We start from the raw sequence: 16682 nt of genomic DNA, 5'->3' as shown, positions 1-16682 counted from the left end.
AAGAGCCTTGAAGTTTTCATAAATGCCCAGCAAGCTCAAGTTGCGGATTTGAGAGACTCCTAACAAAAACCAGGAAGGCAAACTCTGGGAACACCAATGGACTTTTAAGAGCTACTTTCATGCTGAGCTACTTACCGTCTCTGCTTTAAACTGGAAAGAAGGGCTAATCTGCAACTGACTGTCCAGTAATGTATTTGACAGGAGTACAGTTTTCATTGTCAAGGTTTAAACTGTATGGTAACAACTTTCATATTAAAAAAAAAAAACCAAAAACAAACACCCAAACAAAAAACAGGCTGGCAAGATTTAAGACAACATGGACAGAGCAAATTTTGCATATCATGAAAGGTCATTAAAACCAGCTACGTTATAAATTGATATTTGTTAATAAATTTTACTTTTTGGACTGTGAATTGCCATAATAATCTTTTTTCGTAATATCCAACATTGTTCTAAAATACCGTCTTCTGCAATGTTACTAGTGTCTTCTGCAACACACTGCTAACGCACTGGTAACTTAAGACAGTTTGTCGTTGATCATAAGGATTTTAGGCAAGGACCGTCAACATGTATACAGAATTTCTTTTCCTAATCTACTTCTACACTGCTTGATATGTCAGGGATTTACAGTAATTAATTTTGAGTAAACCAATATTATCCGATATTCCTAATAAATCTCCATAAAGCTGCAGGCATTCTGCAAGTACTAATTCAAAACAAAACAAAACAAAATCCCACTTCATGATTGTCTGTTATGGAGAAGAAGGTGTAGTGGTGGGGCACAAGAATTAAATGCTTAATTAAAAACACAGTGTGCAGCACTTCCTAAAAAGCCAAGCATTTGCTCTCTGTGAAGGAGAGAACTTTTGGGTGAACAGCTTGGAAGTGAAAACATTAGCATGTAGTATTTTCTAGGAAGTGACTAATCTCAGACCTGTCTTAAATTTACTGTGAGGTTCTTATGTTTTCCCAAAGGCCCAAGTGTACAGTCATGTTCTCCACTCGTGTTTTCAGAGGCAAAATGTATTTGTTTCTCCCTGTGTTTCTCCCTGTCTGCTGCTGAAGACAACCACACAGGCATGTCATTGTTCATCCGGCAATGTGACATTATACTTTGTATGGAAGAATGAAATGCAACGACATTTTCCCCTTATTTTTCCATTTATCCATTATTGTTGTCAACGTGATAATGAAACTGTGTTTAAACTAATAACTGGAGAGCCAATTTGCTCTCCAGTTGTAGCCTCCTGCTTCAATCTATTACACGAGACATGAACAAAAATCAAGGACTTTCTTAACTATAGCTCTCTAAATATCTATTCTAAGTCTCAGAGATTTAGTTTTTCTGGTATCCCAAAAAAAAGGAGCCTGATTTGCTTATTTGGATTCAATGTATGGATTCTGATACATCCTTTTTAGCAGCAGAAATGTGTGGAAAAAAAAAGAGAACATTAATACAGCTATGAAAATGTTTTCTTTCCCATTTAATCTTACTAGAAAGATCATTCTCTACTGATATGGGCAAAATGAGATCTGCCGAGTGCTGTACAGAAAATTGCTGAGGGTGTCCAGTTAGGTTATAGTAGACTGTCTAACTGTTGTTTGCCTGCCATAATCCATGCATTTAATGCACTAAATTTCAGGACATCAGCTTTTTTTAGTTGTTCTTTTTTTTTTTTTTTTTTTTACACTTCCAATTGAAAATTTAAATCAGAACTTCGACTTAAAAAAATAAATGAAAGTCTGCAATAGAAGATTTCTGGTTTAGGAAGCGGAATTGAGAGGGGCAAATAACTGTGTTGAATTACTTACTCTACCAAATTTTTTTTTTTTTTTGAGATTGCTCTCTGAGGGAAAAACGGTGTGTAAGACCAGCAAAACCCGAACAGCAAAAGTCTCAGAGAACAAGATGACCATTAAGAATATGTTAGCTGGTGCAGCAGATCTATTTGGTATATCATTTAAAATCCCTTCAAACTATTTTCCTCTTAGGCGTGCCAAAACACAAACCCAAAACCTGGCAGATTTTGTGCATCTGTGCTTTGTAATTCGCAGGTGCTAAGGAACAGAACTTCTTTCAATGCAACCGCCTGAGTCTTGGAAACAGAACTAAGAACAGAAAAGGCTTCACAGTCATTGGGAATGAGATAATGATATAATCACCAGGAAAACGCTTGAAAATTTGAATCATGGTACCAGTTACCCTTAAGAAGTGAAAATTTGCTGTCAGTGTCCTGTATACTTCTCTGACAGATAACAGGAAGAACTGAAAAGGTATGTTACATTTGAGTAAGCCTGCATGCCCATCTTAGGTCTAGATGAACTTCTATCCACAAGCATTTTTAGTTTAGCATTAAATGCCAGCACCAGTTTTCAGCTTATTTTGCTCTCTGGAACTTTCAGGGATCGCTTGGCCCTTAAAATATCAAACAAGATCATATCTGATGAATATGAAAAAAGTCATACGCACTTCACTGTTTCCTATGAGAAGACCTTTTCTCTTGATTCTAAGCAGGATTTTCCAATGGGATGTTCAACATGTGGAAGACATCCCTCCTGGCTGCTTTGGCTTCTCAAATATTGATGGTTGTTGCCAGCTTTAGGCAGCAAACTTGATCATCCTTACTAGGGTTTTCAAGTGGCAGAAGTGGTTTTTTAACGGTCCAGCTCTGTTTCACAATCTAAGTGATGCTCTGTGCTCTGTCAACGACTGCAAGACTTGCCAGTCTGTTGAGGGCTCTTTCTCTGTCAGCCCAAAGAACCTTCCTTGAGGTATCACTCTGCTCTGGTCCAATACTTCTATCAACACCCTTCTACAAAGGATAGAAGAGTGTATGGAAAACACTTTTTTAACATTTTTTAGTCTTTGCAATGCAGACTTCAGTCTTTGGGCAGCACCTGTGGAAGGGTCTTTCTTCTGCAGGACTGCTTTGCTGTCATTTGTAAGCTCCTGACATAACTAGGAAGATGCTACCTATATTCACCTGTACTTATACGGTAAGTGTCCAAGGCCAGGTGGGATGAGGCTTTGGGCAACCTGGTGTAGTGGAGGGTTTCCCTGCCCATGGCAGGGGGGTTGGAACTAGATGATCTTTGAGGTCCCTTCCAACCCTAACCATTCTATGATTCTATGATAACAGATGCCAACCTATACCTCTGGATCCCTCAAATGCGGACTATTCTGTTTCTCCTGATTTTATCAAAAAGGTCATCGCTATAATGTGTTTGCAAAATACACCCCAACGTTATTAGGAAAACTTGTCAGCCTACCTGATCTTAATCTCAGAGGTCATATGTATAGATGAAGGTAGGCAATACCATCGTAGCCTTCTACATCCACAGAGGACTGTGTGAGATCCTTTCAGAGTGTCCAGAGATGGTCAGTCTCTGGTTTTAAAGCAGCAATGAAAGGTGCAATCATTACCTACTCTAGGATCAAACCAGCGTTACGCAGATCAGTTCACTATCATAAGCTGTACTAGTGAATTGTTCTCTGTTAGTGTCGTAATAAGAGTAATCGCTCTTAAGATTTCATCTGCTTCCTTTAATGGCAGAAAAATCCTCATGTTCATATTTGGAATCCAGTTTTGAACACATCATCATCTGCTACATCCTACCAGATGTTAAGTCCTTATTTTAGTTTTTGTCTGGGTAGATTATCAAGCAGCCTGTCACCTTGTGGCACAGATGACTGGTGGTGGGAAGAGCCATGAGCCTAACTGAAAAAGGCCAGTATAAAGTTTTGGTTTGACAACTGAACACATTCTTGTACTGATTTGCTAATATTCTACATAGGGCTAGTGAGGTGTGGTGGTCTGACGAATGACAAATTTATGACTTTGTCATGACAAATTTACGACAAATTTATAACTGTCCTCCTTGTAGGAAAAAGGAGACAAGTTAGAAAATTAACTGCTAAATGACTTTTCAAAGCGCTTTTTTTTTTTTTGTTTTAAGTTACCTTTATTTTCCATCTACTTTTTGTTTTTAAAGGTTTTCAAATTCTGTGCCAGCTTGTTCAATCCAGAAGTTTCAGGAGCACAGGATAACACGCTGTAGGGATTTACTTGTTTCTGCCTCAGCCTCTGGAAATACCACAGCGTCACCACAATCTAAGAGAATCTTCATCCAGAAATGTGAACTAGTTTCACTTCCTTTCCCCTCCCCTTGCAAACACATGGCAGAACATGTGGAGAACCACTATCTGTAGTACATACTATGCTTTATATTCTTACGATATTTACCATGTAAGCTGACTGCTCTCAAGATGACAGTAAACCAAATCAATGAGTTACTCACAAAGTACATTGTTCAAATAGAGGATTCACTTTTGAGCAACTCATCTGCAAAATCTGCTACTTTTTGTAGTAAGAGCCACTACTGACTCTTCATAAAAAACCTTTACTGATTAATACAGGATATATCAGGATCTGGACACCAAGTCCGAAAAGCTGATTTCAGTGAGGAAACAGCAATTCCCTGCCGTAGGAGCAGTTGTTGCTAAGAAATCCTATTCCAGTAGCATTTAGAAGATAAAAGTTTCGTGTTCTAAACTACTCAAAGCGGTGGAGAAACTCTATGATGTGTAATGAAGTCCTCCAAATTGACAAAAATGTTAGATTGCACTTTGCAGCACTGTACAGGAAGTCCCAAGACTAATTAGTTTCTCTTTTTTTATACAACTACATTTTCAGAAATTGTTCTTGCTGTCACAGCTGGCCTTGGGACTATTTACATATTTTCCCCACACATTTGGGCTATCATTCATGTTCAGAGATAGCTATATTCCTTACACACAAATACCAAAGGAAATTATCACAATCTAAGGAGTTTTGACTCCTGAGGCTTATTTTAATTATAATAGGGATAGCAAAACAATTCCAAAGATTTACTTTTTTTCTCCTTAATTGTAGGATCAGCAACGGTCATATTCAGAACTTTTAATTTTAACTTTTGACTCTTCTTGTTTACGTCTTTTAAAACCTCCTTTATATGCTTTTTATGGTATTAATTCATAGAGTATATGGCAGTTTGTTAATATTTTCAAGATACATTTTAATTGACCTGAAGATGTCAAGCATCCTTTGCAGGATGGTGGTGTGAAATATTATTATGCTCTGTGAGTTATTTTCCTGCAGGAACATCTACCATACAGTCTGGAGGAACACAGGAAGAAAACCTGTCTTCTGCCCTCTCATACAAAGAAAAAAAGAAGGATAGCAAAGGTTGCCTTACTAACTTACTAGTTACCTTTCTGAAGGTAACCAGTTCTCTGTGATATAGATGGTTCATGAGAGCTTTTCAGATCTAAGCAATGGCTGTTCAGTGTAATTTCAATGAAAGAAATCTAGATCATTCATTTTTTCCCCTCTCCGTAAATTCATCCTTTTCTATCAATGAGTATGATACAATTTATGTTAAGAATATCACTACTTCTAATCCCTATAATCCCTAGACAATTGCATATTTTTCTTTCCTTCATTTTTTTTTGGGGGGGGGGATTGTTTCTCCTTACCCTCTCCTTTCTTCATTGTTGTTTCTGTTGTTCTGTTGCTCTCATAACCTGTTCCTTTTCTATGATCTTACTTTTTCTAGCCTCCTTGAAGAATGCATCACACCCTTTCAGATTAACCCCCAGGGTATCATGCTTTTCACAAAGCACAACTCCTGATGACATCTGCCCAGGTTACAACTGGATATTACACTCTCCTTTTTCTTTCTAGCTGGAATCCTGCTCTCCTGCTGGCTCCAATCCCAAAGAACATCAGGGAGGTCCTCTTTGGTAAACACAGGAAAACCCTGAAGCTTTACCACTATGCAGGCTAATTTTAAAGCCTTCATAGAAGAAGAAAAGTACCTACCCAATTTGAAATGAAATTTAACTGTGCTTTATTTCCTTTTTCCGTCTTAGAGGACAGGGAGCTTTTCTGAGCAAATTAAGAGAATAGAATATGCTACGTCTCTCGGTATCCCACAAGCTGTGCAATGACTATATAATACTGGAAATCTCTTAGCAATTTAAGGCTTTGAAATTCAATACTAACCACTTCTACAGAATCCTGAATTATAAAGTGTCCCAGTGTCACACTGAGATGGTCTGCTTTGCTCGGGCAGTTAAGATCTAAACAGAGAAAATAACCCGAGCTGACCAAGGAAACCCAGTCAGATTTTGTTTATGTACAGAAGCATGAACACTTCTAGAAATTTTTGTCTAAACTGAAGCTTAACTTCTCAGTGAGAGGCTTTGATGTAGTGGTGAAAAGCACAGAAGGTGAAGCAGTTTCATGTCAGAGCGAGGAGGGACCGTTCAGACAGGAAGAGAGATTTATGAAGTTTTCATGAGTATCTGAAACAATCTTTCAAGACATTTGAAACGTGCAGGCTGCTGTCTGATAAGATGGTTGTCTTACAATATGGAGGGGGCGGGGAAAGGCAAAACATTATTCTTACACTTAGGATTAGGCCACAGCACCAGGCGATGCATGGTACGCCAAGCAGGTTTTGCATCTGGTGTCAGACTGGTTTTGTTTTTGTTTGCTGGCACTTAGTGCTTTCAGTAACATCCTGATACCAACGCAGGGAGGTCACAGACCTTTGTCAGGGCTCTTCATCGGAACAGTCACAGCAATTTTTGAAACTTAAATGCCTAAACATGCCATCACCAAAATACACATGCAGGCGAGTAAGTAAAACTGGCATGTAAATCCCCTTTTTAATCAGGATTATTTTATTACTATGCAAGTCAACCCACTTTAGATCTACAAAAATCAAGGCAGTAACTCCACCCCGCCGCGGATGCATTGAACAAGACAGAAAGTAAAGGCAGATGTTCACGCACCAGCCCGCACCCAACAGCTCTGTTTCCTGGGAGCTACCCCACACAATTCCGGGTGTGAGAGACCTGGGCTGCTTAGGACACGTACCTGGCTGTAGCTCTGGATGGGACCTCTGGCCTGACTGCTGCGGGCTGGGAGCTGGGCGGCCGCTGTTTCGCCCAGGGCGAGGGTCTGGTTGCTGTGGTAGCTGGCCGAGTACTGGAAGGACCCTTCAGGTTTGGAATTGAGCTGGAGTGCGCTCTGGGAGAGGAGGCTGGGCCCTGCAGGGACAGGATTTGAGAGCTGTCAGAAAGCGTCAGTGAAAGAGCATACCTGTATTATCTGTTGAGTGAGCCTGGAAATTATCAGATGTATATGGCTTCAGCTTTTCACAGTTTGGTGTTTTAGTAACAAAAATCACATACGCTAAATTGTTTCTTTACCGCTCAGTCATCATTATTATAGTGTTCAAGCTACAGACCACATTGCTCTCTTTGCAAAAAAATATGGTTTTGACCAGTGAAGAAATTCCAAGCCTAAACAAACCCAACCGCACTATTTGATAAAGAAGTCTTAGTTTCCAGCTCGGAATAGTTGACGAGTTTTCTTTTTTCCTAAGGATAAGCCTTGTTTATTTCACTTAATTATATCCAGTCGTTCTGCATGGGAAACGCTGACTTGTCCCTCCCTGGGCCCCCAGCACATTAGATCTATTGATTACTGCCACTCTGTCCTGCACACATGGTGATGTAATACTTTGGTGCCTATAGGGATGGATGGCAGTCTTTAAAATATTAATAGCTCCTCTCACCGTGCAGGACTCACCCTGACTCTCAGTGAATCTTTGATGACTGTTTTGTCAGCCTGTCCTATCTTCCCCATCACAGCGCCGCGCTGCAGGAGAGCCAAGCGCTGGCAGCGAGCTTAAACTGGGGCTGCCAGACAGAAGGGCATGTTGGGAGCGTGAACAGTGATGCTTTCCACAGTTATTTAGTTGTTCTGCGGCACTAACACATGTTCTAATATTCATTGGGTTCATGCACAAGCAATTTAGCTTATCGTGTTCACACAGCAAGTTCAGAGAGCGTGTGTCAGACAGGGAAAGGCTCTTCCTACACCGCGCTGTCGCGTGGTTTAGACGTGACCTCCCACAACCGCTTTTGATGGTGAACTCACTCTGTCTCCATACAGAAATAGCTACATTAAAGAATATCCACCTCATCCTCCCCCATGTCTTCACTGATTTTAGTCTCTCTTATTATTCAGTAAACTATCTTCGTCTTCCATAGTGTCTGGGTCCAGCAAATACAAGAGGAGAAAAAAGAGGAAGGTTATGCCTTGGCCACTGCATGAGTTGTAAAGAAGTCTACCTTCAACCCAACGGCTATCATCTATAGCATATTCAGTGGCTTCATGGAGATGACAGGTTCATCTTCTGGTTAGTACTAACAAGCTCATGAGAGCACAGAAGGTGACACACACCTTAAGGAATATGAAATGATTACATTGATTTTGCTCCTACAGAACATGTGAGAAGTTCGGTTTTAAAAAGACTCAAAATGGCAAAATTCCGATGAATTTTACCAAAAATAACTCCCAGTACATTCCTAATACAAAGGCCAAATTTTATGTCCTTTAAGTCTTTGCTACGAGGACGTACAGCTGCTCCAAATAAATTTGCACTTAGAAAACATGCAAACAATCCCACTCCAAAATTAACATGGAGAGTATTTTTCCTCTAGCCTGTTTCTCAGAAATGGCTGAAGCACTGTAGCTGACGTTTTCCAAAATCCAACCTGAACCGCTCATATTATAAATTGTAGTACGGTAGGTGAAGCAGAAGCGTTCGCATCTAAGTGTAGACTGGGATTATGGCACTACTTTACATACCAACACAATTAATATTGCAAAGTCAATTCCATTCACGAGAATATTCCACATATAGGACAAATTTAGAAAGTAAGTCTTGGTCCTTGTATTTTCCTTACAAGTACAGAAGGAGATAGGCCTCCATGTATGCTGTGATGTTATTAAAAATGTATCACATTCATAGGAGAGCTGAATTTAATCCTGCATGGGTGCTCCTAAGCTACCAACATTTGGTAGCTTTCCATTCCCTGACTCTGCTAAATAGGGTTTACTAAGCATTTTCCATGTAACTGGTTTTGTTGCAAATTTTGTTCATTAATGAACGAAGTATTTTCACAGATATTTTTAAAAGAGTATAAAGAAAACACAGGCTTAGTTTTAAAATGTATCTGTAGACTTTGTTTTAATCTTTTGGATTTTGAATTTTTACCGAGAATTTGCCAGTGATCGAGTGACATGATTAAGTTCAGAAAATTCACAAAAGCGTAACTTTCCCAGGAGGGGCAAAAGTTGCAGCAAGAAAGCAATTTTTGTGCATGACAGTGTTTGTACTCATTCTGAAAGTAATTATGCTGTGACATTTCTAAAGCTTAAATAATGATTAAGCTATCACATGCTATGAACTCAATATGTTTAAATTTTCATTGCATCTGGCTTTCAAGTGTTCCTTTTGTATTACTATGGCTCACTAGGGGATTTACATAGCCAGCTAGAATCACATCCATGAGTTCCCAGCACCATTTAGCCTAAACACTTCCATGCACTTAAGAAACTCATCCAAAGCACAGAAATAAAGTTTTAGTAAAAAGTTTGAGCACATAGTTTAAAGTTCGCTAACTACTGTACAGCAGTTTTTCATTTTGTACCTTAACAAGCATTAACGAACAATTAAAATGTACACACATTTCAATTAAGTATTTATTACAAATTACAAAGTCATTTGACAGAGACAGCCAGATAGATCTTTACATTTAAAATAAGCCCACATTTCTAAAGCAAAGGTAGAATAGAGAGTTGTGGCTGCTCACCTGTAAATGACTAAGTCTAAATCAAGCGTTCAAACTACAAGATAAATTTGAGAGAGATCAGTGTGATCTTGAAGAAACACAAGTTCTTTTTTTTTTTTCAGAATTTAGGGACTACGAACAGTCCTGTCTTGTCTGATCGGGAAAACATGGATCACTTTTCTCATTAAGATTCTTGAGATTTCAATCTGAAGGCAAAACCAAACCTTCTGAAGAGCCTGCAGCTCACCCAGAAGAGAAGAAAGTGGTTTGTTTGTGTACGTCTATACACTGATGGCTCTTGACAAAAACCCACTGTTTCTTCCTGGAAAAAAATTTAAACTCTGTTGTGTTGGTATAAGAAAGTGTTATGCAACTGTTTTTCATTTGTTTTCAGAAGAGTTAAGGCAGCTGGAATTTCTCTATTTTCATTTAGGTACTGGAAATCACTAGTTAGTTAACTCCTGGAACAATTCAGTCTTATTTAATCTTAATGCTACGTAATTAACTATCAATCTTCCACTTAAAATAAGCTTGAAAAAAACCACTTCCATCTTTATAAGGTTTAGTTTAGCAGATATCGAGGATTTGTAGTACTACTTTAAAAATTCGTGCTACTTTTGTTTCTATCTGGGAGTATAGGGAAGATATAACTACCTGTTTTCCCTTATGTTTTTTTTCACCACCACGTAAAAAAAAAATCCATTCGCCTTGTGAAAGAATATTAGTGTTACATTATTCATAGTGGATAGTACCAAATTTTCACCGATTCAGTCAGTGCCACTTTCCTCCTGTATTATCACGAAACCAGTACAGATATGAGTGCAAATTCAGGAAACTAAGAGCCACCCTACTGCAAGAGAAACCACTATGGACTAACTTCAAAAGATAGAGCAAGGTGTAGTATTTAGCTCTTTATTTTGTCTCCAATTTGGCAGACATGTACTGCAGACAATACCTTTCTCTTCCTCCTAACCTCGAGCAGAGCAGTGTGCGAGGCTCCCCATCTCCCTCACCTCGGCTGCTGTAACCTGGCTCAGTAAGGAGCTCAAAGGAGAAGGAGAGGGTGTGCGTCTTGCCTGGGACACTGACAAAGTGCCCTTAAGCTGGGGAAAGCTGCTGGAGCAGGAAAGAAGAGAACAGAAGAGGATGAAGGACACGCCTGAATCAGGGAGCCAACCCACAACGAAATGTCAGAGGTGATGGAGGGCAGAGGGCTTTTCTGGGAACCAGAGAAGGGAAACAGGAGTCTCCTTTGCAGTCTGGAGACCCAGGTGCTAGCAGGCACAGCAGAGTTAGAGAAAGGAGTCACCCATTCAGACGGCGAGGGGAGAGGGCAGGCTTCTTGTGAAGCCCTTTTAATTAGCTTACATTACCCACCCCTCTTACTGGCAGTTCTCTCACAGGTTATTATTTTTCTTTTTCAAAAGCCTAACAGTTTAAGAGATTTGGAGCACCCAGGAGTACCTGGCACACTTGATTCAAGCAAAATAGGGCTGCTGGACTCAGCCCTATGCTGAGTCCTGTCACTACAGAGAGCTGCAATGAAGCCCACGCTTGCTCCCTTCCTGCCAGACTGCATTGGACAAGATAACCATCGCCCGGCATTACACTGAACAGGCTGATTCATGGCATTTAGTACGTTGTATATGGCCATAAATGTCAACTGTGCGTTGCAGACCCCATCACAAGTCATAGGTGAACGAGAGCTTCCACAACATCTACCTGCTTCTGGCAAGGGGGACGTCAAGGAGCTGGCGGAAGCGCGAGGTGAAGGTTGCAGAATGAGCCCCACCACGCGCGGCTGGGGCTGCTCCTGAGACCCTCACGTGCGAGGGATAAGGTATTGCACTGGCAGTATTTCTTCATGGGCTGCTGTTTTTCCTTCTGAATAATGACAGAATGTGCAATGCTGCAATGAAGTGCAGTGTAGCTATTTAAAAACCAAACCAAGGAAGTGAGTGGTCTTGAACGATGACATTATTATTAATTCAAGGACATCACAGTAACAGTTGATTACGGGAAATTAAAGTTACACAAAGAATCCAGGTTACTATTATCATCCATGGCTGGGCAAAAATGGGGGAAAAAAATGAAATTATGAAAACATTTGTCCTTTTACTTTTAAGAGCAATGTATTCTTTGGAAATAAAATCTTTTGCCTGTCCCTTCTGCTCTCTTCACACCACCTCCTCTTCATTCTTCCAACATTCAGACTCAAAAAAAGCCCCAAACCAACCAAGAGAAACAAAGATCACAACCTAAAACTTTCATTTTGAATTATTTTTTTAAATAAGTTATTCTTGAAAAATGAATGTTTTCATGCAGAAATACTTTATACAGCTGTTTCAGAATAGCAGAATAGTAGGATACTTCTCATTACCTACATGTACTGTTCTACTATCAGTGCTTGCTTAGGCAACAAAAAATTAGTTACAAATATAGAACAGATACATATAAACTTCTAATTATTCTACTTCTTATGCAAGCAGTAAAAAGATATTAGACATCAGTAAGTTAAAAAAATAAATAAAATTCCACCAGTGTAATTATTTTACCATATTTCTCTATTTAGAGCATCTCTTAGATTTCCTTTCTTTCAAATCACACTTTGCAGCATACTTAAGATAAAAGAAGCTTTCCACTGCGTCAAAAAAAAGTATTTTGCTTTTAAATAATATCCTGTTCCTCGGGATAAACACTTATATTTACTTATGCTGCTGACGTTATACCAACATCTTGTCAGAACAATCCAATCTGTACATTGAAGAACGGTTCAAAATGTCCATTTTTATATGGTCAGAAACTGCCAAGAGCTAAGGCTACTATATTCAAATCCATTGGAATATGCTTGCTGATTTCAGGAGGAGTCAAATCAGTTTTTAAGATATCCTAAGAGTATTAAAGTAGTGTGTGCTAATAGAGAACATGTACCAGTTGAGCAAACAAATAAAACTAATTTTTAACAAATATGATGCTAGTAAAAAAGAAACTGTATTATTACAAACATTTTAGCAGACAAACTGTGTCAGCACCACTGCTCCAAATTTTAAAAGCATGTTTCCTTCCACTAGTTCTCCTGTGACAAGAGGGGATTCGATGCTCCCTGGCATTGCCAAACTCCCAGAGTGTGGCACGTAGCTTTCCTTTCCTGACTCGCTTGGAAGCAAACCCTGAGAGATGCAGGGTGCTCAGCTGCCCTCTGCAACCCACAGTCCCAGGCTGGACGGCGCAATGCCCAAATTAAGCAGAGAAAGGCTTAGATTTTTTTATTTTTTATTTTTTTAAAAGCAGCAAGAAACAAAACCCGAAGTGAATCAGCACAGTACTGAATTTTGGTTCAACGAGTAGTCATGAAAAGCTGCAAAAGCTTCAGTGAGAGATTACAAAAAACAAGCATCAGCACTGTCAGTAAAAGAATAGCCAGGAGAGTAATTTCATGTTTTCTTCACTTTCCCTGCATAGAGCCTTGTCTGGTGCCCCACAGTAGCAGAGCCCCACCCGAATCGTATCCCATAGTGGTCATAAGCAGAAGAGCATCTCACACAAGAAACCCACCAGGAACTTGGGCTCTAAGGAAACTGAGAAATCACGCTACCTGCTGAGAGGCTGGTCCAGTACCTTTACATTCATTGGGGGGGAAGCAGTACATCCTAATAAATTTTGCTATTTGTAATATTACTACATCATAAGCAGGGATTTAAAAAAAAACCCACATGATGTAAAGTCTGATAAGAATTAAGTACAATCAGTATTTGTGATGATAGATTTTTACCTATAAGACAGCCAGTTAAAGCAGTAGGAATCTGTGGATTAACTGCATTGTAAACTGAGAGAACTTTGTATTTTTTCTGTCTTATATCATAGCATCGCTGCTGAGTCTTTGTGACCAGAAAAATGGTCACAAATAAATAAATAGCCAGATGAATGGGTGATACTTGTAAAGGAGGAATTCACGAAAAGAAACCAAAGAAATTGTTCCCTGTGTGGATATCAACAGCCAGCCTATCCCTAGTGTTTGCCAGTCAAACCATCTGAAAAGTTACTCCAGTTTCCTAATCCTTAGACTGCAGCATCTCAAGGAAGGTATCACAAATTGTAAGTTCACAGTGTGTAACAATTGAAGATAATACTATAGCAACACTACTGTCAATCTTCAAAAGAAATAAAACCAAGGTTGAATTATGAAATGGGACGACAATATTACATTACAGAGCAGAAGTTATCATGGAACATATATTCAATAATACATTATCTGCTCGTTGTTCAATTATCAAATAATTACCATATAATGACAAGTTACATATGGTACTATATTATTACAAGATAAAGGCATGATTAATTCAGTATTCTGAATCTATACAATAATTACTTCTGAATTGGCTAAAATAATTACATTACAAACTACAGGAACATACACTTAGTCAGCCCCCCATGAGATAATTGCATGCCTATTACTTAGTTTTTCACGTGAAGTTCCCAACGAAAATATCATGCAAGTGAAAGGGGAAGGATTTTTTTCTGTCCTTAAGATTTAAAGTCAGTTGGCTTACTGGGGCACAGTTCCTTCTCCAAGTAAGTAGTAAAGTGGAGCGCTACTACTGTGTTACCCATTTCCATTTGGTCAGTCATCTATTGCGATGCCGGTTCTAACTGACAACGAAATAGACCAAAATGCACTCGAACGAACATTTAATTAGCCGCCACACCAATTATAAACAACACTTCACTCACCTTCGATCAACTGACAGAAGTAGTAATGATAAATTATAGAGTAAGTGTAAATAAAGTGGTTTTAATTAGTGCAATTAATCACTTCGCACATTCTTCAACCTGTTTTGCTCATCTGGGTAACAGTGGAAAGAAAGCATTAGCAAAACTCCTTTAATGTCCTTTAAACATTCATTACAGAGTTACAGGTTGAGGTGCCTCACATCCCAGTGAGAGGAACTATCTCCTGTCTGTTGGTATATGCCTAATTAAGGATTTCAAATACCAAAAAGTCATTGCTTACTGTTTCTTCTACCTCTCAGGTCATTTAGTTCGAGCGTGAAATAATTGATTCCTACCATACAACCTACTTCCTTTGTTGTTCATTTAACTGTGTGTACTCACGGTAAGAAGTTGGTAACCACTCCTAAAGCTGGGTTGTATTTGTTGCCCAGTTTTGCAAATGAATGGATGATTAAAAAAAGATGTAATAAAATAAAATATCAGGTCAGGTATATTTGAAGTGGTCACTCAATTTCTGAATGTTCACCTGTATTTGGGATGCTGGAGGAATCCTGGAACTAGAGTGAAAGAACAGTAAAACCAGGGATAGCTCTTCATGGCGACCTGCCAGTGTCCTTCCACAGCATTTGGCAGTAGGGAAGAGGGGACAACAGCTAAAGGCAAGGTGGACAGACCTGTTCCTAGTGATACTAAATTCTTTCTCATCTCACTAGTATATCATGTTTTCCAAGTCCTGCTCCCAGAATTAAGCTACATATCTGGTTGGCACCAGGAGTAAACTTTCCCTCCTAATTGGAAGGGAAAGGAACATCTGTCTGTTTTAAACCCTTCCATTGCAGTAAGGCCCATTTTTGAGGTCATCTGAAACATTCTTTGAAGAAACTCTCTGTTACTGAGATAATTTAGGATGGTTTTGAAAGGCAGAGGAATTGAGTGAGAGGAAGGGAAGCCCTGCAAGTGCCTCGGGGTGGCAAGGAGCTGCCACCTTGCCACTTCAGCACAGATGCCTGTCTCTCCTCTCTTCCCCATTTTCTAGTCTCTGAGGAAGCTGCAAAAAGTGCAGGCAGAAGCAGTGCAGGCAGGGGGTAACTGTGGGGGAAACCCCCGAGAAATAGATGAGACCTTTATGGCTATCAAAAATATAAGACATTTTCTTAATTGCAGGCAGGAAAAGGAGAGATTAAACCAAGGCAAACCTTAAGATCTGAAGATGGAAATAAATCCTGTCAGCTACAACTGGTCAAACAGATTGTGCAGGAAAAGGAGGACTTACAAGCCAACTGTTAGTCAGATCTCAAACAGAAGATAACAGGTAGCTATACTATAACAATAGTAATAGTAATAGGCATTGCCTCCATTCTCCCTCCAAGTTTAGGACTAGTACTAGAATAGTACTAGGAAAATATTTCAATATCTACCTTCTAGGAGATATTAAATATTAAAGATACCAGCATCTTTATATTACAAGTAAAAATGCCAAGGCTGCAGTATAACAAAGTTATTCCATACCCTAGTAACGACAAAAGTTGGAATAAAAGGAAGGGGAAGCAAACACATGCTTAAAATAAAGAAATAAATGATTATACTTTATATGCTAAATCACAAGGAGCTCCCTTGTTATGAAACAAACACATCTCTTTAGATGAGAGGCAAAACATTCTTAAACGATATTCTGAAAACAAACTTAGTTTAACAAAAAAAGAAAAAAAAGTAATTTATATGCACTACCATGCTCTACCAGCATCAAGAGCTATGTTCTATGTTCTCTGGTCTATGTTCTATGGTCTATGTTCTACCTGCAAATACAGAAAAGGGCTTTAGTGTTGCTGTAGAACCTATTCTTAGGTACTGGAAAATAGGATTTGGTGGAATACATTCAGAAATGTAGAATAAGTTCATTTTCATCCAAGAATTCTATAAATGATACATATCTAGAGAAATGATGCAAAAACTAGGCTGATACCATTATGTAAGGAAATGATACAAGGATATCCCTTCTAACACTCTTTCTGACCTAATTACTATAGATTGAAAGATGAAGAACACTATTTCAAGAGTAAGTGAATTGGGAATAGAAAATAAGTTTCATTACATGCTGATTATCTTATGCTTCTTACATGAGATCAAAATTCTGCTGTTATTGTAAGACGAAAACAGGTGTTGGCTAGGATTTGAAATAACAAATCACTACTCCAAAGGATAGTAAAGCACCACAAATGTCCACAAGAAGTAGCAGAAAAACATAAGGCCTGAATCCCAC

At 39.0% G+C, this 16682-nt stretch overlaps 1 protein-coding gene across 3 annotated transcripts in view; it reads right to left on the bottom strand.

Moving 5' to 3' along the window:
* The window catches only part of CTNND2 (catenin delta 2), a 566505-nt gene that overhangs the window by 300343 nt on the left and 249480 nt on the right, over positions 1 to 16682 (bottom strand). The window contains exon 5 of one of the 3 annotated variants that reach the window (XM_086609047.1): positions 6924 to 7096. The exons of the other annotated variants lie outside the window; for them this stretch is intronic. Coding sequence (XP_086465173.1) covers positions 6924 to 7096 — 173 coding nt within the window. The remainder of the gene's footprint in view (positions 1 to 6923; positions 7097 to 16682) is intronic. 3 annotated transcript variants of the gene reach the window in all.

This window comes from Tauraco erythrolophus, chromosome 3 (assembly GCF_009769465.1).
Source record: "Tauraco erythrolophus isolate bTauEry1 chromosome 3, bTauEry1.pri, whole genome shotgun sequence".
Classification (NCBI taxonomy): domain Eukaryota; kingdom Metazoa; phylum Chordata; class Aves; order Musophagiformes; family Musophagidae; genus Tauraco; species Tauraco erythrolophus.
This window is presented reverse-complemented; position numbering and strand designations above follow the sequence as displayed.